This window comes from Entelurus aequoreus, linkage group LG03 (assembly GCF_033978785.1).
Source record: "Entelurus aequoreus isolate RoL-2023_Sb linkage group LG03, RoL_Eaeq_v1.1, whole genome shotgun sequence".
NCBI lineage: Eukaryota > Metazoa > Chordata > Actinopteri > Syngnathiformes > Syngnathidae > Entelurus > Entelurus aequoreus.
Window position 1 is genome coordinate 16,578,560 of NC_084733.1, and position 22,064 is coordinate 16,600,623.

Here is a 22,064-nt window from a genome sequence, read left to right on the forward strand (position 1 = left end):
TGTAGATGTCGGGAACATGGTTTGTGGCGATCACAATATGCAGATGACAACTGGAGGCAGTGTGCAGGTGAAAAGGTATCTAATGCTTAAACCAAAAATAAACAAAAGGTGAGGGCCCCTTAGAAAGGGCATTGAAGGTTAAGGAAGGATATGCAGAACGAAACTAAAACTGAACTGGCTGCAAAGTGAACAAAAACAGAATGCTGGATGACAGCAAAGACTTACAGCGTGTGGAGCAGAGACGGCGTCCACAAAGTACATTCAAATATGACAGGACAATCAACTATGTCCACACAAAGAAGGATAAAAACAACTTAAATAGTCTTGATTGCTAAAAACAAAGCAGGTGTGGGGAATAGTGCTCAAAGGAAGACATGAAACTGTGACAGGAAAATACCAACAAAACAGGAAAAGCCACCAATATAGAAGAAAAAAAACTAGAACTAAAACACTACACACAGGAAAACACAAAAAAACTCAAAATAAGTCACGGCGTGATGTGACAGGTGGTGACAGTACTCCGAACAGGCTAACCTCCTCCAACCTCCGAGGACAAAGCTACGAACAATGGGAGACCGGGCTTTCTGCTCCGCCGCTCCCAGTCTGTGGAACGCTCTCCCTGACCACCTGAGGGCACCACAGACTGTGGATACTTTTAAAAAAGGCTTTAAAACCCTTCTTTTAAAAAAAAATGCCTTTTTTTTAGATATATGCATACTAGTTTTAGCTGCTGTTCTAGTTTTTATTTTATTTATTTTTTTATTATCTTTTTATTTTTTTATTTTATTTTTTTTTAATATACACTGCAGCACTTTGAGGTTGTTTACTCAATCTAAAGTGCTTTTTACAAATAAAATATATTATTATTATTATTACCTACTTTGAGACAAGAGCTATAGTGATGCATGCTTGGTGATGGAACGACTTTTTACTGTCAATATCGGCTGCTGAGTTTCATTTTTTTGCTGGCGGTTTTTCAATGAAAAAATGTGTCTTGACTCAAAAAAGGTTGAAAAACACACTGCAATAAACAATAGCAGAAATGGAGCAAATTGTTGTCCTGAGCAAAAATTAATGAACTGTTATGTATAGATAAAGGGGAAGGAGACGGCACAACAACGGAGGATCAAGCTCAACGGGTTTTATTGGGTGCTTGATGATTACGTAGAGTGTGTATGCTACTATGTGTTAAATGACATTAACTATTTAAAAAAAAAAAAAATTATATGTTTTTAAAAAAACATTTTATAAAAAACCGGTATAGCTCGGTTGGTAGAGTGGCCTTGAGGGTTCCAGGTTCGATCCCAGCTTCCGCCATCCTAATCACTGCTGTTGTGTCCTTGGGCAAGACACTTTACCCACCTGCTCCCAGTTCCACCCACACTGGTTTAAAATTTATACCAGTGTGGGTGGAACTGGGATGTCCGATAATGGCTTTTTGCCGATATCCGATATTCCGATATTGTCCAACTCTTTAATTACTGATACCGATATCAACCGATACTGATATATACAGTCGTGGAATTAACACATTATCATGCCTAATTTGGACAACCGGGTATGGTGAAGATAAGGTCCTTTTTTTAAAAAATAAAATAAAATAAAATAAGATAAATAAATTAAAAACATTTTCTTGAATAAAAAAGAAAGTAAAACAATATAAAAACAGTTACATAGAAACTAGTAATTAATGAAAATGAGTCAAATTAACTGTTAAAGGTTAGTACTATTAGTGGACCAGCAGCACGCACAATCATGTGTGCTTACGGACTGTATCCCTTGCAGACTGTATTGATATATATTGATATATAATGTAGGAACCAGAATATTAATAACAGAAAGAAACAACCCTTTTGTGTGAATGAGTGTAAATGGGGGAGGGAGGTTCTTTGGGTTGGTGCACTAATTGTAAGTGTATCTTGTGTTTTTTATGTTGATTTAATTAAAAAAAACACACAAAAAAAAACGATGCAGATAATTTAAAAAAAACTGATATTTCCGATATTACATTTTAAAGCATTTATCGGACATCTTTAGTTTAAATGTAACTTAGATATTGGGTTTCACTATGTAAAGCGCTTTGAGTCACTAGAGAAAAAGTGCTATATAAATATAATTCACAAATTCACAATTCACTAATGGCGGCATGAGAGTTACGGTATTTTTGTTTAGTTGGATTTTTTTTTAATTTTTTTTTGTGGCGCTCCGACATTGTTTTCAGTCATTATGGCACGTTTTCCTGTCATTTTGATCAGGCAAAATGTGTGGTTACCTGAACTCAAAGATAGGACCCCTCCGAACTGATCATGAATCCAGGAAGCTACGGAGCCGGCTTCGGTGAGAAAAATAATACTTTAATTTTCACATAGCACGCCACCATAAAACATACATTTATGGTGGTTATACCATAAAATGGAACCACTACCTTAAACGCGCAGCGTGTCATCTGTAACTATTAGACTCGTATAGATTGCTGTGCTGTTTGCTTTGCTAGCTAGCTGCCGCGGTTAGCTGTAATGGCGATGACTGATACAAATGTTTACAGCGTGAAGTTGTATCATTCTTAGGTGTGTTTTTTACTTATTCAATGCAAAGTGTGTGTTCCTATTAGGTATTTACATGACAGCGCAGCGGGCAGTCATTGAAATAGAAAAGATGGACAAAGTGTGCGGTCATTGGACGAAGGGGCCACGCTGAAGGGTCCTATTGGTTCCCGACATGAAGGTTTTTTTTTGTTTACCAGCGAAGCTTCCTGGTGCACCTAAAACATCATGATCTGCCATTATCCTAACATATGATATTTAAAACTAGCTAAGACAATAGTGAAGGCATTATGCCTTCCATTACCGAAGTACATGTCAAACTACTTCCATAACGTAATTGACCGCCATTACTACAACACCAAGGGGAGCTCCACAAACCACGTCAAACCCAGATTCTGATCTAACAAAGATCTTAACTCATTCTCCTTCTATGCCACATCAACATGGAATGCACTCCCAACAGGTGTAAAAGAAAGTGCATCTCTATCCTCCTTCAAAACCTCACTAAAAGAACACCTCCAGGCAGCTACAACCCTGGCCTAACCCCCTCACCTTCACCACATCCCACCTCCCCGGATTGTAAATAATCAAATGTATATACCGTATTCTTCGTAGTATAAGTCGCACCGGAGTATAAGTTGCACCTGCCGAAAATGCATAATAAAGAAGGAAAAAAACATACATAAGTCGCATTTTCGGGGGAAATTTATTTGATAAAACCCAACACCAAGAGTAGACATTTGAAAGGCCATTTAAAATAAATAAAGAATAGTGAACAACAGGCTGAATAAGTGTACGTTATTTGAGGCATAAATAACCAACTGAGAACGTGCCTGGTATGTTAACGTAACATATTATGGTAAGAGTCATTCAAATAACTATAACATCAATATAACATGCTATACGTTTACCAAACAATCTGTCACTCCTAATTGCTAAATCCCATGAAATCTTATACGTCTAGTCTCTTACGTGAATGAGCTAAATAATATTATTTGATATTTTATGGTAATGTGTTAATAATTTCACACATAAGTAGCTCCTGAGTATAAGTCGCACCCCCGGCCAAACTATGAAAAAAAACTGCGACTTATAGTCCGGAAAATACGGTACTTGTTCTTATGCTTTCTGAGCTCACGATGGTCACTGCTCCCTGTACATATCCTACCAAGTGAGACCTACACTGTTACAATGTTCATTTCTCAGATTATATCATTGTTGATGACTGAAGTGCTGATAGCAACCTAACCCAACCCTCTCCACATCCTACCCCCCTCTATTGTAAATAATTCAATGTATATATGTAACAGGGTCAATTATGTCTTGTAAATAATATGTTTTATTATTGTTATAATTACACAAAATGTGTAAATTACATATAAATACCTGAATATTGTTCGATGTTTTGTCAATGTGGAACCATTGTCTCGTTGTCCCTTCTACTGCAATAACTACTGTGACACCTGTCTCTTTATATGCGTTGGACACGCCTTCCAACTTCCCTTTTGTCTACGATAACGGGAGAGGTAGGAAGTCCATGCGACGACAGAAAATGTATTGTCGTGTTAAGAACTTAAGTTCACTTTCTTGTTATTATATTTGTGTAGGGGCTCGACGATGGCAAAAAGTTATTGACGACAATTGTATTCTGTGTATTATCAGTAAAGTGCAGCTGAGCAATTCATGGTGTTGGTCGTGTTCCATAAAATCCACACAACGCAGAGGAAAAGACCACCGGTTACATATACTCTGATGTTTAACTTGTGTGATGACTGTATTAGGCTGATAGTATATATTTGTACCATGAATTGATTAACGTGGACCCCGACTTAAACAAGTTGAAAAACTTATTCGGGTGTTACCATTTAGTGGTCAATTGTACGGAATATGTACTGTACTGTGCAATCTACTAATACAAGTTTCAATCAATCAATCAATCAATCAGCCTTCACACCTTCCAGGGGGTGGAATAAGGGGATGGGTCAAATGCAGAGAGTAATGTCACCACACCTAGTGTGTGTGTGACTATCAGTGGTAATTTAATTTTGTTATTTAATTTTAATGTTTAATTCATAACATGTCTTCACTATTTTGTTTTCGCTCCAAAACACAGAAATATTATTCACTATTGGAGCACATACTTGTTTGTCACAAAAAACATTCATGAAGTTTGGTTCTTTTATGAATTTATTATGGGTCTACTGAAAATGTGATAAAATCTGCTGGGTCACAAGAATACATACAGCAATGTTAATATTTGGTTACATGTCCGTTGGCACGTTTCACTGCAATAAGGCGCTTTTGGTAGCCATCCACAAGCTTCTGGCAAACTGTATATTTGCCTGCTCAGTGGCCTCGTGGTTCGAGTGTCTGCCCTGAGATCGGTAGGTCGTGAGTTCAAACCCCGGCCAAGTCATACCACAGATTATAAAAATGGGACCCATTACCTCTCTCCTTGGTACTCAGCATCAAGGGTTGGAATTGGCGGTTAAATCACCAAAATGATTCCCGAGCATGGCCACCGCTGCTGCTCACTGCTCCCCTCCCCTCCCAGGGGGTAAATGGGTCAAATGCAGAGAGTAATTTCACCACACTGAGTGTGTGTGTGGCTATCAGTGGTAATTTAATTTTGTTATTAAATTTTTATGTTATGATTCATAACATTTCTTCACTATTTTGTTTCGCTCCAAAACACAAAAGTGGTCCAAAATTCAAAAACACACAAAGAAGATAAATCACATGTTATTGGAAAATACTGCAATATCCAAAATAAATGCAAAAACAAAAAACCTCTTACAAATGCCAACAAAAACACAAAACCAAACGCTGAAGCCAACGTCGAAGCATGAATGCTCTTGAGGCGTGCACGTGGCGATTTGTCGACGCCGGAAAACTTATTGACTTAATTTTCATCAATTAATTGACTCATCGAATATTGGCTCAAGCCTACATGTAATTTGAAATTGTGCTGCTGAAGTGGTAGCTGGTTGAAGCAGCTCTGTGCTCTTTTATATCCTCCTTGGTGTATAGTTTCCCTCTTGATTTCATGTGTTTTTACCAGGGCTAGTTCCTTTAACGGCGATAATTTGTTAGCCATGCGATTAACCCTCACACGTCCTTTTTGACCCTCGGGCCGATTTGTAGCACGGGACATTAATGAGCAGAAATGCAGAAAGAAAATGGTACATTGTGGAAATCCATATCAAAAAGCACTGGCAAGTCGTTCTCCCGACAAGACAAGAATATTTTATCTTCGATTGCAGTGAGCCATTACTGTGTTGATAACATAAAATATAGAGTGTTACTGTAACTGTTTTGGTTAGTTGGGGTAAAAGCTCAGCAGAAAGGAAAGACAAAGGCAGTAGGCAGAAGGACTTTATTGTGTTATTTATTCTTGTCGTGTCGTCAAAACATGTCAAGACACCTCTTCTCAATACAGTCACACACTTACGACTTCACAAAGTTAGAGTTATGTGTCACATCCGGTCTAACTACTGTAAAATAATTAAAAATGTCATACATTATGATCATGCTTTGTTTGTCAAAGATGTTTTTCAATGTTATCTGTGATATTTCTGCCTTAATAAATGCTAGTACATAATTTGTGGAATATTGATGGTGACATTTTGTGGCATATTTAAATAAAGTGTATATTATTTTATAACATGCTCAGGTTGTCCTCAATTACAGAATGTTTAGCAGGCTGAATATTACACTTTGTTAATAAAAAAAAAAAATTAAGACATTGTCAGGCAGCAAAATTAATATGATTAATTTGTACAACATAATGTACAGATTATCAGAAGCATGTTTGTATTTAGCTACAAATTTCACATTTTACATTATCAAACATCTTTGACAATCAAACCATGATTATAACAATCCACATTTTGTGTTATTAATGTGTGAAATTGGTATCTAAACATGGAAGTATAGCTCCTCTCCTCTGAATGCAAATGCTCCTACAGCAGAAATTCTAATTATATATTCGTACAAAATACAAAATCTGACAAGACACCAACACACAGGTTTTTTTATTGTCATTAAAAGTGTGTTCATGTCCTTTTTTGTGTTGAGCTGTTTAAAAAAAGCAAAATGTTTAAAACACATTTAATTAAAGCAAACTAATTGTTCAGTCATGGTATTAAATACATGAAAATGATCTGTTTAGGGTTCACTTATTAATGGTGAAAAATGATATCTATCTGCCATTAATTGCGATTAGTTTTGAGTTAACTAACAACAAAATGCAATTAATTGTCATCATTTGACAGCCCTTGTTTTTACTGTATTTTTTGTGGACTTTTTAAAAATCTGCACTGCAGCTACATCATCTCTCCATTGTGGAATAAACAAAGTCTACCCAATCCTAAATTGCTTATCTATTATTTGTAATCAGGTGCAAGCTGGACCATGTGGCTTCTTTGGATTTTGCAGCTGTCGCCGCTCTGGGTTGTTTCTTGTGCTGGGGCCGACTCCAAGGCCGTCACCACCACCCTTACAGCCAAATGGGATGATACACCCCTGCTGCTGGAGGCCAGGTATGGCACTGATACTGAATATAAATGTGTTTTCAAATGCCCTGAATGTTATGTAAGGCTCATCACAATTTTATTTTGTGTGGTGCTCTTCAGTGAGTTCCTGGCAGAAGAGAGCCAGGATAAGTTCTGGGATTTCGTTGAGGCCAATCACAACATAGAAGAGCAAGATGGTAAGTAAAAGTCACCATTGCATCTCAAAGGAAACGGTCTTTTATCGATACAGGTAAAAAAAATGCTTCATTAACTCTCTTTACCACAATACACACAGCCCATAGACCTTACGTTGCATCGCTAAAGCTTTAGGTTTAAAGTGGAGTGAGTATAAAGTCAGAGAATGTTTTTAAGAATGAAAGAAAATAACATTTACTGTTAGAGGCAGTTCAAAAGTATTTAAAGGCCTACTGAAATGAATTTTTTTAAATTTAAACGGGAATAGCAGATCCATTCTATGTGTCATACTTGATCATTTCGCGATATTGCCATATTTTTGCTGAAAGGATTTAGTAGAGAAAATCGACGATAAAGTTCGCAACTTTTGCTCGCTGATAAATAAAGCCTTGCCTGTACCGGAAGTAGCGTGACGTCACAGGAGGTTATATTCTTCACAATTTTCCTTTGTTTACAATGGAGCGAGAGAGATTTGGAGCGACAAAGCGACGATTACCCCATTCATTTGAGCGAGGATGAAAGATTCGTGGATGAGGAACGTTAGAGTGAAGAACTAGAAGCAGTGCAGGACGTATGTTTTTTCGCTCTGACCGTAACTTAGGTACAAGCTGGCTCATTGGATTCCACGCTCTCTCCTTTTTCTATAGTGGATCACGGATTTGTATTTTAAACCACCTCGGATACTATATCCTCTTGAAAATGAGAGTCGAGCACGCGAAATGGACATTCAAAGTGACTTTTATCCCCACGACAATACATCGGTGACACACTTAGCTACTGAGCTAACGTGATAGCATCGTTCTCAAATGCAGATAGAAACAAAATACATAAATCCCTGACTGGAAGGATAGACAGAAGATCAACAATACTATTACACCATGTACATGTAACTACACGGTTAATAATTCTCAGCCTGGTAAAGCTTAACAATGCTGTTGCTAACGACGCTAAGGCTAATTTAGCAACTTAGCAACCGGACCTCACAGACCTATGATAAAAACATTAGCGCTCCACCTACGCCAGCCAGCCCTCATCTGCCCAACAACAGCCGTGCTCACCTGCGTTCCAGCGATCGACGGCGCGACGAAGGACTTCATCCGTGGGTTTGGCGGCTAGCATCGGCTAGGCGTCTGCTAAGTCCTTGTTGTGTTGCTACAGCCAGCCGCTAATACACTGATCGATCCCACCTACAACGTTCTTCTTTGCAGCCTCCATTGTTCATTAAACAAATTGCAAAAGATTCACCAACACAGATGTCCAGAATACTGTGGAATTATGAAATGAAAACAGGGCTTGTTGTATAGGATTCTACGGGCTCCGAATACTTCCCTTGTCCTCGTGACGTCACACGCATACGTCAGCATAATAAAACGTTTTCAACCGGAAGTTTCGCAGGAATTTTAAAATTGCACTTCATAAGTTAACCCGGCCGTATTGGCATGTGTTGCAATGTTAAGATTTCATCATTGATATATAAACTATCAGACTGCGTGGTCGGTAGTAGTGGGTTTCAGTAGGCCTTTAAATAGTATAACGCTATTAAATGATATCATAAAAATAATAAATGTATCATTAATGATATCATAATAATAACAATGCATTTTAATGCATTATCATAAAATGATAATGTCTTTTTAAAATAGAAAGACTCCCTAAAACCCACCTGACCATTAATAGATGCCTGGCACTCGAGTTGTGCGATGTAGACGATTTACGATATAAATGATACGAATTTGGCTGGCGATTTTATTACTATCATTATATTGTGATGATTCTTGTCAATGACACATTCTTGCTGTATCCTGCAAATTTGACAACAACAAGCAAGCAAACGCGTCCTCAATACAATGCAGTGTCCTCGCTAGCGGTTAATGTCCACCCACATTGCAAAGCCACTTCTAAGTTAACAATCCTCACCTCCATAGCAGGAAATAAACTGTTTCTTACAAGTGGCATTATCACTGGAGGACGAGGAATAGCTAAACATGCTACACGACACAATTTAGGAGGTACAGTATACTAACCGCAAGCTAGAGCTCTTGAATGTGTACAAAGGTGGGCGGATCGATACAAATATCGATAGTAACGATAGCAAGTATAGTATCATTAAATGGACGATAATACAGTGGTTACATTGATATTTTTTGTGATCAAAGAAATCTTTTGTTTTTTATTATTTTCTACAAACTTGGGACGTAAGTCCCTAGACAACAGAGGGCTTTAAGGGCAAAAACAAATGATTTACATCTAAGCCAACAGTAGAAAACGATTTAAATATTTAATTGGTATTGTTACACCACCATCCTGTGTTTTTGTCTGATTATAATTGTGTTCAAAAATGGAATCATTCAGTAATGTGAAAAAATTGAAGTATCAACATTGGTATGACCAATACGGCCCCTTTTAAAGAGGCTGTTTGCCACATTTACACAATGCCTAGAGCAGGGGTCACCAACCTTTTTGAAACCAAGGGCTACTTCTTGGGTACTGATTAATGCGAATGCCTAGAGCAGGGGTCACCAACCTTTTTGAAACCAAGGGCTACTTCTTGGGTACTGATTAATGCGAAGGGCTACCAGTTAGATACACACTTAAATAAATTGCCAGAAGTAGCCAATTTGCTCAATTTACCTTTAACTCTGTTATTATTAATAATTAATTATATTTATCTTTGTGGAAACACTGATCATCTTAATGATTTCTCACAATAAATATATATAGAAACAGATAAATATCAAAATGCAACACTTTATTTTTATATTTTCTCTAAGTGCACATTTTTCAAATTGAACATTTTCAAATGATCACTTCTAAGACAGTCTTGTGAAATCACAATATCCCATTTTAACTAGCTAGCCACTAACATTTTTTAACAAATCATGAATTACTTTGCACCATGTTTGTACAAATAATAACTCATGTAAAATACAAAAGTAAACTCTCAAATTTTTAAATCATGTCACACTTTGAACTGGACACCAAATCTGTTATCTGTTTCTTTGTCAGTTAGTGGGAAGCCTGGCATTGCATGCTGTTAACTAGTGTGTTGTACTCTGGTGTGTAACTTGACACTGCAACTCTGAGTGAGTCTTGCAGATGTGCATCAGTGAGGCGTGTTCTGTGTTTGTTCTTGATGAAGTTCATGTCAGAAAAGGCTGATTCACAAAGATAAGATTTGTCCTCATTGTTTGCGGAACCTTCTTAATCTTTTGGACATATTTTCACAGCAATCTGGCCTTAAGCTTAATTATGATGAATGTAAAATGTTAAGGATCGGAAATCTAAAGGGAACGTCCTTTCGAATGGAATGCAAAGTGCCTGTTTTGTGGACAGATGGACCAGTTAACATACTTGGTGTTGTTGTCCCAGAAAATCTGGAAGATCTAGGCTCAGTAAATTATGATAATCGACTAAGAAAGCTGGACAAAATTATGCAATTATGGAAAGGGAAATCCCTAACCTGTATGGTAAAATTTCTATTGCCAACTCGTTAATTATTCCTCAATTTATTTATTTGTTTTTGTCATTACCAGCTCCATCACAAAACTTTAAGATTTATGAACGGAGGGTCTTCGATTTTGTCTGAAAAGATTAAAAGAAAGGTTTTGTACAAAGAGTATGAATATGGGGGCCTGAAACTTCTCAACCTTGAAGCTATGTGTCTGTCTTTAAAAGCATCAATTGTTCCAAAGATGTATTTAAACATTGAGTGGTACACAAATGTCCTGTTGGACAAAAAACATGTACTGTATCAAAAGAAATTGTATCCTTTTTTACAAGTGATCCCCTCCCAGAGAGTCTGCTGGGAAACATGGCGGGGTTCATAAAGGAAACAATCCACTCATAGTGGTGTTTTCAATTTTATGTGCCAGAAAAAAGAGATGATATTTTGCAGCAGTTAATATGGATGAACTCTAATATTGTAATAGATGGAAAGCCTTTCTTTTGGAAAAATATGTTTGAAAGAGGAATCATTTTTGTCAATGATATTATCAATGAGAATGGTAAAATTATGAAGTATGATGAATTTAGAGCTATGTATGGTGATGCTTGCTCAAGCTTTTCATTTTATCAACTAACTGGAGTAATTGGGAAAAGATGGAAACAAATAATTAATTATGGAACTACTAAATTATTAGTTTGTAAACCTCTAATAAGAAATTCTAGTTGGCAAAAAGGAACTAAAATAAATAGAAAAATATATAATTTTTATTTAATAAAGAAATCTTTGAAGGCTGCCTCATACAACACAAATGGAAAATGGGAGGACTTTTTTGACTGCCCGTTGCCATGGGATGCCATATTCAAACTAATCTATAAAACCACTATCGATGTGCAAAATCGTTATTTTCAAATTAAAATTATTTATAACTTCTTACCCACAGGGAAAATGTTAAAATTATGGAATATGACAGAGTCAGATGATTGCCGATTTTGTTGTCAGGAGCCTGAATCCACCCTGCATTTGTTTTGGTATTGTCATATTGTGTCTTTGTTTTGGGTGGAAGTTGAAAAAATTTGTTTAAGGATTGGTTTGTAATGTGGTTTCTGTTATTTTAGGAGAGTTCATTGACAATCATGATTTAGTCAATTTAATTATAGTACTCGGTAAAATGTTTATTTTTAAGGCCAAAAACAGATATTCACTTAGTATTACTTTCTTTAAAACATTTATTCAGTATTTTCTAACTTTAGAAAGTTACATGGTTGAAAACGATAATGATGCCAAAAAACATTAAAAAAAAGATGAGAAGTCCTCAAAGGCTTATTTTGAAAGTATAATTATGTTTATAGATTATATGATATCTGTTGTTGTGTTCCCTAATTTGAGTGACCTGGACATAATCTGGACTGTACATAAATGCTTATTTTGAAAATGTAATTTTGTTTATAAATTATATGCAATCTGTTGTGTTCCCTAATTTTTTTCTGTGTACATGAATGAAGGTGTGTGTTGCTGAGTCCGACTTGGACATTATCTGGACTGGGCCTGGTTTAAAAAACCCTTTAAACAAATCTAATTTCATTGACAACCTGGTCTGTTGAAGATAAGGCCCTTTTTTTAAAAATAAGATAAATAAATAAAAAACATTTTCTTGGATAAAAAAGAAAGTAAAACAATATAAAAATAATTACATAAAAAATAGTAATTAATGAAAATGTTAGTGGACCAGCAGCCTATACAATCATGTGTGCTTCAGGGACTGTGTCCCTTGCAGATGTGTTGTCTATGTTGTGGGAACCAGAATATTGGTAGCAGAAAGAAATAACCCCTTTTGTGTGAGTGGGTGTGGATGAGTGTGCATGGGGGAGGTTGTTTGGGTTGATGCACTGATTGAAAGTGTATCTTGTGTTTTTTCTATGTAGATTTAATTTTAAAAAAATATATATATATATATTTATTTTTTTATTGTTTTTTTTTTATTTATTTTTTTAGAACAGGCCCGCGGGAGACTCATCTGGTCCTTACGGGCGACCTGGTGCCCGCGGGCACCGCGTTGGTGACCCCTGGCCTAGAGGGTGCTAACTTTCCAATTTATTTTAAGCGTTATATGCCCCTTTTTTACGGATTTTAGGACGTAACTACGTACGTACGTAACATGTGTACGCGCATTAGCTTTGGGTGTTGTTATCTAATGATAGAGTTTTGGATAGTTAGCATTAGCTTTTAATTGAATCTATATTCTATCATAACAACAACATGACTGCAAATTGTTTGTTGCTTCTCTCGGACTGTTTTTGTATGTGGTGCACGCGCTTCCTGCGTATACGTATTTAGAAGACAGGTTGAGTGACAGCCGTGAACACCAATCATTTTTTTGGGGCCGGTAAAAAAACTGATGAAGCCTACTTAAGTCCAGTTGCGATCGATTGAATGCCCTGAGATTAAAAATGTGTATTACATATAGGAATTATGAAAAATATAGAATGTTTTAAAACAAATCTGTTCTGTTAAACTGCTAATGGTAACATAAGCTAACCAGTGGTGTTCATGTTATTTTTTGCTTTAGATAATGTAACTGTAAGCAAGTTGCAAACAGACCCTATAACAACTTCGTATATGCTCAATACCCAAATTTGTAGCATCACCCAAAACTATTGAAGACTATCCAAACAGAAGAATAAGTGTTTATTACATTTTAACAGAAGTGTGAATAGAACCATGTTTCAACAGAAAGAAACTAGATATTAACAGAAAATGAGCAAGTAGATTAATAATAGTTTTGAGAAAATAATACTACTGGAATTTCCGCAATATGCTACCGCATATTTCATCAGTTAGATTCGGAGCCTTTGTAACCAGTTCTATTATCATTTATATACCAAATAATATATCGGGGTGTATATCGGTATCGCAGAAAGCTGCAAGAATTATCGCAATGTAAATTTTAGATCATATCACCCATTTTTACATGGCACTCGCTGCAGTTGAGTAAATGCTCATGGGCCACTATATGAGACAATTATACTGTGGATGAGTCATTGCTATTAGCCCTGACGGGCGTACGATTACTTGCCTCTCGTCGTCCAGCAGACACAGACGAGGCCTATTACAACCTGATCGTGAAGGAAGCTCGCGCCCTGCTTAGCTCCATCCAGGTGAACATGCTGAAGTTTGCCCTGTCCCTGAGAGCTTACTCGGCAACGGTGCACACCTTCCAGCAGGTGCGTGGAGTCACACTATTTTCCTCATATTCCCATCGCTACATCACTGTGATTGTGTTTCTTTGTGTGTGTGTGCGCGCTCATGTGGTAACACTGCTCTCCTTCTAGATTGCATCCAATGAGCCTCCCCCTCCCGGTTGTTTAGCCTTCTTCAGCATCCACGGAGAGAAGACGTGCAATCTTGACACTTTGGCGGCCCTCCTGAAAACGGCACCGGGAAGGTAATTAAAAACAGACAAAGGTTACGATCATCAAGACTTAATGATGGCCTCCGCTGTCCTCTCCCTTTCAGGCCAAAGCCTTTTCTTTTCAAGGGTGACCATAAATACCCGGGATCAAAGTCTGACGCTCCTGTCGTTATCCTGTACGGCCAGTTTGGAAAGCCAGACTTTCAGGAGCTTCACCGGGCTGCTGTTTCCAAAGTCGAAGAAGGCCTGGCTACTTACGTGCTGCGACATTACCTAGCTGTAGGTGTTTGCAACTGAGGCCCCACACTGAGTCTTTAGTGCCTTAATAGTAGAGCTTTAATACAACCAGTAAATAAAATACTTTCATCCCTTTATATTCTTCTAGGATCCAAGTGCAAAGAGAGTCTACTTGTCAGGATTTGGAGTGGAGCTGGCCATCAAAAGCCAGGAGTACAAGGCAAAGGATGACACACAAGTCCAAGGTACACAAATACTCACGGTTTACCATCCATCCATCCATTTTGTACGCTTGTCCCTCTCGGGGTCGCCAGTGCTTCTCAAATAGTTTCTGTTACGGCCCCCCTAGGGAAAAAAAAATGTTGCGCCCTCCCACTCTCCACCATGACTATAAATAGTATAACTTGTCTATAAAATTGTTATAACCATACCTCTGCATAAAATTGTAAGCTTATTAACAAGGAAACCTACACAGGTTTTCCTTGTCTCCCACCATGGTTACAGTGAAGCCAAGTGCTACATACGCTACATCATATTCTGCTACTTCCACACTGTGACATGATGACAGATGGATTTTTAAAAATGCTTTTATAAATATTAAATAGATGTAAATAAAAGTCTGTTTACAGCGGAGCCAATGGGAGGTTCTCTATTCCGCCCATAAAATCCAACAAATAACCGTTCAACAATACTCCATTTATATTTCATGACTTGAATATTAAAGGTGCCATTTGTAATAATTTCATGTTAAGTCATCATTAAATGGCTCTGATATGTCAAAAGGCATTAATACATCATGTTCTTTTCGAATACCTTTATAACTGATAACGGTGGTTCAGCCTGGATATGCTCATTTCAAAATTAGATTTACAGCCCCGAAATATTGTTATTGTTTTAATTTTGATACCCCGCCCGCCAATGTTTGACCAATTAGATAGTCCGTGAGTGTGTCACATCCTGGTTGCCAGTTACGCACCGCCCTCTTAGTCGCGCTACTGCCACTGGTAAAGTTACTAAACATGTCAGGCCTTAGTAAATCTAAAAGGCGTCGTTACGATTCTCAACTTATTCATGACAAAGCCAGGAACAAAAGGAGGATTTGTATCGGGGATGCCTTTGAATTGCCATTTACCATACTGAAGTTAGGAACTTTGTTAAATGTCTTTATGTAATTATGTAGATTACAGGCATGATGTTATATTTATATCATTTGTACTGTGTATAATAATGTTTGTGTGTGCTGCATATGTATAGTAAGAGAAAATGGATGGATGGATGGATTCACATACCTCTAAGAGACAGAACACTTCATAGTTTCATAAAGAATGGAGTTTCGTTTCACAAATGTAAACAAGTGTTTGTTTGATCTGGAGTGTGTCAGTGAGTAAAATACGTAATATTGAGCATCATTTCACAGCATTCACATTTTCACTTTATAATGTGAAATACACCAAAAATTAAATGTATACCATAATAATGTATTCAAAATGCAGATTTTATTTTTCAGTTTTAATACAGAATATGAGTTATGGAGAGCAACATCACATTCATGCTCTGACAAAACATGCATATTCACTTATTTTGGATTTAAATAAGATATAAAAATTAATGTCACCTAAATGAATAGCTTTCATAAAAAGTAGTTCTCACAAGAAAAAAAGGTTGTATACAAACCCAGAGGAGTCTCCATGCAGTTTTGAATCAATTGTGGTTTCAGAGGCAGAGGTGAACGCGACAGTGATCAGGGAGAACGATCCAGTGGACGAGGTCCAGGGCTTCCTTTTTGGCCGATTGAAGTGAGTCCAGACTGCAACACGAGCCAAATGGGCTTATTCGCCCTATACAATCAGTTCCTCATCACCAAACTAGAGCTTTTAAATATGCAATGGTCAGCAGATGCAATACTCATTTGGCCTCTGCTTCCACAGGACTCTCTACCCAGAGCTGAAAGAACAGCTGAAAGAGTTGCGGAAACATTTAGTGGAAAGCACCAATGAAATGGCACCGCTAAAAGTCTGGGAAATGCAAGGTGAGTTCTCTAATTTATAAGCACGCCTTATTGAGAAAGACTCTTTTTACACTTTGCTTGACAATTAAAAGCGGAAATGTTAAATCTTTATAAAGGTGTATGGCTTTGCCCTTTTTTAATATTAACAGTGGTTAATGTCCTTTTACACTTGTTTAGGGATTTTAAAGACCTACTTTAAATATTGTCTATAGAGTATATTCAAGGTTTGTGATGTGGCCTGTTTAACAGATTTTTTTTATATAATTATCGATGCTTAGAGATGTAACGATAACCGCGGTAAACTCCCGACAGTTAGTATTTTAAATAAAAACTATTGACAAACCGTGATTGATAAATGCACTTCGATAAACTCACAGACAATGACATGAAACATGAAACATCATCGTCTTTCCCCATTAAAAAACAACATACCCCAATCTAATCTTATGTAAACACATTGGTGTCTGAGCAACTAAGATATTTAATTGTTCATATTGAACCTAAAAAAACTCTGTTCTAACTTATAAAAAAAACTGGACTCTCTTAGAACAGTGTGATCGTTCAATACTCATAGGAATACAATAAAGAGATGCTTTTACGGTGCGTTCAGGAACTGCTGAACAGAGTAAGACGCCACAAAACCCGCCAGAAATAATAATTAATTGTATTTGTTACGCACTTTTCATTTAGATTCATCTTAAAGTGCTACAGTACAAACCAATATTTAAAACAATAAAAGCTTAGCCATTAAAACAGATAAAGTACTAAGACTAAAACACTTTCAACGAAGCAAAAGAAACACAAAACATGCAAAATTGTGGGTTTTCTAACAATCCATTTATTTTAGTTATTTAAAAAATACAAAAGATTTCAGTGTCTTTATTAGAACCTTTTAAACACAATGATAATGATCATCGTGATTTGAAATGTTCATATTTAAAGCGGAAATGCACTTTTTTTGGAATTTTGTGTACGTTCACAATCATTATAAAAGACATGACGACGGATTTTTTTTTTTTTTTTATGCATTCTAAATATTAAATAAATTGGATCAACAAGTCCGTTTACAATGCAGCCGTTCATATAGAGCCCCTAAAAAACATCCAAACTCTTCTGTTAGGGTTTTAGATACATGATGTAAAAATATATGTAATGTAATAATAGACACATTTATAATAACATTTAACATTTGCGTATTTTGATCATTTTAAGCATCCGTGGCGCATTGATGTAAAAAACGCATTACAACGTTTGCTTTTTTTTTCCTTCTTCACTGATTTCTGCTCACTGGAGACTTCATGACAGCCAACAAACCAAATAAAACATCACTTACTATACAATGTTTGCTATCATTAGGATGCCGACTACTAGGATGTTCATATATTCCCATTTAGATGAAGAATGTCTCATAATCCTGAAAAAGAAACGGGGTGGGAGTGTGGGGGGAACAAGCGCTTTTCGTGTCGTTCTCTGCAGTTCAAGGTCCTACATGGCGGTCAAAGTGTCCCAATTTGTCAGATTATATTGTCAGCCATCTACTTTCCAGGTAAGAGGCATGATTTATGATCTACAATAAACTTACAAGGAGCAGGGAAGCGAGGAAGCAGCAGACCACTCGATGATGTAAACATAGGGACACACGGAAGTGATTACGTTGCCACTACAAATAGTTTGTCTGCGTCAGCGCTTATAATAACAATATCATTAATACTTGGTTAATATTCAAGTCTCAAAATGTAAATTGAGTATTATGGGCGCTTTTTGAATGGTTATCTATCGGATTTATGTGCGGAATATTGGAGCTCTCATTGGCTTGGCTGTAAGCAGACTTTTGTTTACTTTTAAAAAATATTTAAAATGCAATAAATGTGTAAATTCCAAAAATAGTGCATCTCCCCTTTAAATAAACTCAAACTACATGTGGAAATCAACTACACTCTTTTATTATATGTTTCAAAGTGAGTTTGCAGACATACAAGTCCAAACAAAAATAAGCTGACTCACAATTTGACAAGAGAAGACGTTGGCGTGGCCTTTTGGGAAGATAAAAGCCTACAAACCATAAAGAAGAAGATGCTCGGCGAGCGTAAAGCACTTCCTGGGATTACAGTTAACACCTACAGGCATTATTTGTGTCACTTCAATTTTGAGAGAATCAATTTTACGAGGGTGTAAATACACCTTGGAGCTTTGTGTCCATTAGTTTTGCCGACAAAGTTGACAAATGACGTCTCTTCAGTGGCACAAATCTCCCGTCGCCATCCTATCGTGAATAGGCTTTAGTCAATCATTCTGATTCATAGTCTACAGGATTTGGATGGTAATATGATTTCCTCGGCTGTATTATCAAAAGGTATCTACTGATCTAAATATGCCTTTTAATGATTTAGGGTTTTTGTTTACTTATATACTGATGGGAATGAAAGCAAAGGAGAAATGTTATTGCTTGGTGTTGCTTGGGGATGTGAGCTCATGCCATTGTTGTACAAAACATGCGCTGTGCCTGCTGGCTGCCTGATCAATAAGTGAGGTCGATCGATGTCCTCTTGATACATCTGAGACATTTTATCATTGGGAAGATATGAGCGCGCACCGTCTGCTGCAACATTTAAGTCATATTGATTAGTATTATAGCATATTTTAAATAATGCACTTACGCCGCTGCGGTTTCTTTCTAGCCTGCCATTATACAAGTTGCATGTTTACACTTTTCCCTACTTCATATGCATTTCGGGAGGCTTGGAAAGCATCTTTTGCGAGGTGGCTTTGATTGCTTTGAATAAATGGTGCCTGGGTGGGGTGGGGGGGGGGGAGCATGCTAGTAAAGTAGAGCTCCATGTTCAAAGTGTCATGTGGGCGTCGGTCTTCCCTGCTGGGGCTCGTTAGCTCAGCCTGTTTACAGAAGAGAGGCAGACCTCCGGGGGCCCTAATCACACATGCTACATGCAGCACAGTGTAATCCACACTCCTCCTCGTGCAAAGGCTGATTATGCAAAAATACACAATGTTTACTTTTGACTTAAATGCGCCAATGCTGCAAACTCTCTGGAAGGCAACTTGCGATTGTCACGGTTGCATCCTGTCAAGGTTTTAACTGGCGATTAAGATGAAAAGTTCTAATGTTGCTCTTGCTCTAAGTACAAGTGTAACCTTTCATTTTGTTCTTCCCTCTTCTTTCCCAGACCTCAGTTTCCAGACAGCCGCTCGCATCCTGGCCGCCCCCTCTGTCGATGCCCTTAACGTTATGAAGGATCTGAGTCAGAACTTCCCAACAAAAGCCAGGTGACTAGTAAACACACGCACACACACACCAACACAGTGAGACTCCAGCGAGGACGGATGTTATTAATTAGTGTATAACTTTACAGGTCAATCACCAAAACAGTGGTCAATGCTGATATCCGCAAAGAGATCGCAGACAACCAGAAGGTATTTTTTGTTGGGTCACTGGCCAGTTTATTAGGTACACCTGTACAACAGATCGTCATAAGTCTGAATATGACAGACTGTTTTGAAATGATCCTTTTTTCTTATTTGACACTGTTAAATTTCCAAGAATTTTTAACTGTATCTTGTTTTCATAACCGCCTCCCTCCTTGAGATTTGGTAGAGCACCTTCAAATAATTTTCCTATTGAGTACACTTTTGTACATATAAAAGACCTGCCAACATGCACACATTGTATATACTTGACACACATTTTGACCCTTGAGTACGCTTCACTGCTCTACATATACCGTATTTTTCGGACTATAAGTCGCAGTTTTTTTCATAGTTTGGCCGGGGGTGCGACTTATACTCAGGAGCGATTTACATGTGAAATGATTAACACATTACCGTAAAATATCAAATAATATTATTTAGCTCATTCACGTAAGAGACTAGACGTATAAGATTTCATCGGATTTAGCGATTGGGAGTGACAGATTGTTTGGTAAACGTATAGCATGTTCTATATGTTATAGTTATTTGAATGACTCTTACCATAATATGTTACGTTAACATACCAGGCACATTCTCAGTTGGTTATTTATGCGTCACATAACGTACACTTATTCAGCCTGTTGTTCACTATTCTTTTTTTATTTTAAATTGCCTTTCAAATGTCTATTCTTGGTGTTGGGTTTTATCAAATAAATTTCCCCAAAAAATGCGACTTATAATCCAGTGCGATTTATATGTTTTTTTCCTTCTTTATTATGCATTTTCCGCCGGTGCGACTTATACTCCGAAAAATACGGTACTCATTTTGTTGCATTTCACTGGATTATGCTTCTATGTTGTGGCACCAATTATGCTACACAGGCTCACTCCTCCCCCTGCTAACTTGCGCAGTGTGACGTGCACCTCCAAAAAAAAATACTCGATCTGCGACGTGGGTCAAAAAGGCTGTGATTGGTCGACTTGTAAGACATTGTTTCCTGTGTGTGTACAAAAAGTTCAGAGGGTGCACAGCCAACCTTCGCCAACGCCTTTTTTTCCGAATTTAATTAAAATGACAGTTGAAACACAGATTAGTTCCAGCAGCAGTAATACGATGGAGAAAACTAACAAGCTGAGTTGTGGACCCTTACAGAGTTGATGTCATGTCATGCGATCAATCCTGAAGAAGAGCTATAAAAGGTAAAGGGTAGCCATTTGCAGCCTGTGGTTTGATGTTTATTGGCCCATTTCACATGTGTAATTTTTATAAAAAATATTTACAGAAAAAAGTAAAAATGTTGACAGAAAAGAAGCCCTTTTACAAAACTGCAAAACAAATATTAAAATGACCTGTCACCTAGGGTTGCAACTAACTAATTTGATAATCGATTAATCTGTCGATTATTACATTGATTAATCGATTAATAATCGGCTAAAAGAGACAAACTACATTTCTATCCTTTCCAGTATTTTATTGAAAAAAACGGGCATACTGGCACCATACTTATTTTGATTATTGTTTCTCAGCTGTTTGTAAATGTTGCAGTTTATAAATAAAGGTTTATAAAAATTTTAAAAAAGTAGCCTCTGCGCATGCGCATAGCATAGATCCAACGAATCGATGACTAAATTAATCGCCAACTATTTTTATAATCGATTTTAATCGATTAGTTGTTGCAGCCCTACTGTCACCGCCGCGCCCTACCCTTCCCAGCATCTTTAGATTTTTACCTCCGCCGGGAGGATATGTAATAAATGGGATTTGTTAGTTAGTTATTTAGTTCATATTTACTATGTTACCCTACTTTTACGTTACGAGCCTCAACTTCTCTTTGTGTGTATTAGGGATGGGAAGATTAACTGTTTTGCATCAAAATGAAGACAATGCATCGGTAGAACAGCTTCAAATTGCTGCGTTTTAGAGGGATAATTTAAGGTGCATCGAATTTAATGTCATATCGACTAAATATGATTTTGATGTGTTTTAACAAACTTAAAAAAGACTTACCCAAATTGTGTTTAATTACTTTCCTTTAGTCGACGTAAAGAATTGTGGGTACGTAACAACAACAAGTCAAGCATGGTTGAGCCAATACACATTCACCTCAACACTTAAAATCTAAGGTTTGGCAACAATTTGGATTTTACAAGAGAAACTTGTATCTTGATAAAACTATCAGGATCATGATATAAATGGTATTAATTTGATGCCTTTTCCTCAATTGATGAAGAGATGTCTTTAATGTATTGGATCGAGATGTAAATCGTATCGGGTGAAGATCAAAGATGC

The 22,064-nt window shown here is 37.1% G+C and overlaps 1 protein-coding gene across 3 annotated transcripts in view; it reads left to right on the plus strand.

The window, feature by feature from the left end:
- The first annotated feature begins 2,197 nt into the window (after positions 1 to 2,197).
- The window catches only part of uggt1 (UDP-glucose glycoprotein glucosyltransferase 1), a 46,633-nt gene continuing 26,766 nt past the window's right edge, over positions 2,198 to 22,064 (plus strand). For 2 of the 3 annotated variants that reach the window (XR_009825246.1, XM_062041361.1), the window contains exons 1-11: positions 2,198 to 2,337; positions 6,943 to 7,084; positions 7,178 to 7,254; positions 13,785 to 13,918; positions 14,027 to 14,139; positions 14,211 to 14,385; positions 14,492 to 14,588; positions 16,061 to 16,139; positions 16,272 to 16,372; positions 19,534 to 19,633; positions 19,720 to 19,780. Coding sequence is in view for 2 of the 3 variants with exons in the window: in XM_062041361.1 (XP_061897345.1) it covers positions 2,307 to 2,337; positions 6,943 to 7,084; positions 7,178 to 7,254; positions 13,785 to 13,918; positions 14,027 to 14,139; positions 14,211 to 14,385; positions 14,492 to 14,588; positions 16,061 to 16,139; positions 16,272 to 16,372; positions 19,534 to 19,633; positions 19,720 to 19,780 (1,110 nt within the window). In the remaining variant the exon portion in view is untranslated. The remainder of the gene's footprint in view (positions 2,338 to 6,942; positions 7,085 to 7,177; positions 7,255 to 13,784; positions 13,919 to 14,026; positions 14,140 to 14,210; positions 14,386 to 14,491; positions 14,589 to 16,060; positions 16,140 to 16,271; positions 16,373 to 19,533; positions 19,634 to 19,719; positions 19,781 to 22,064) is intronic. The other variant, XM_062041362.1, reaches the window with a different exon arrangement.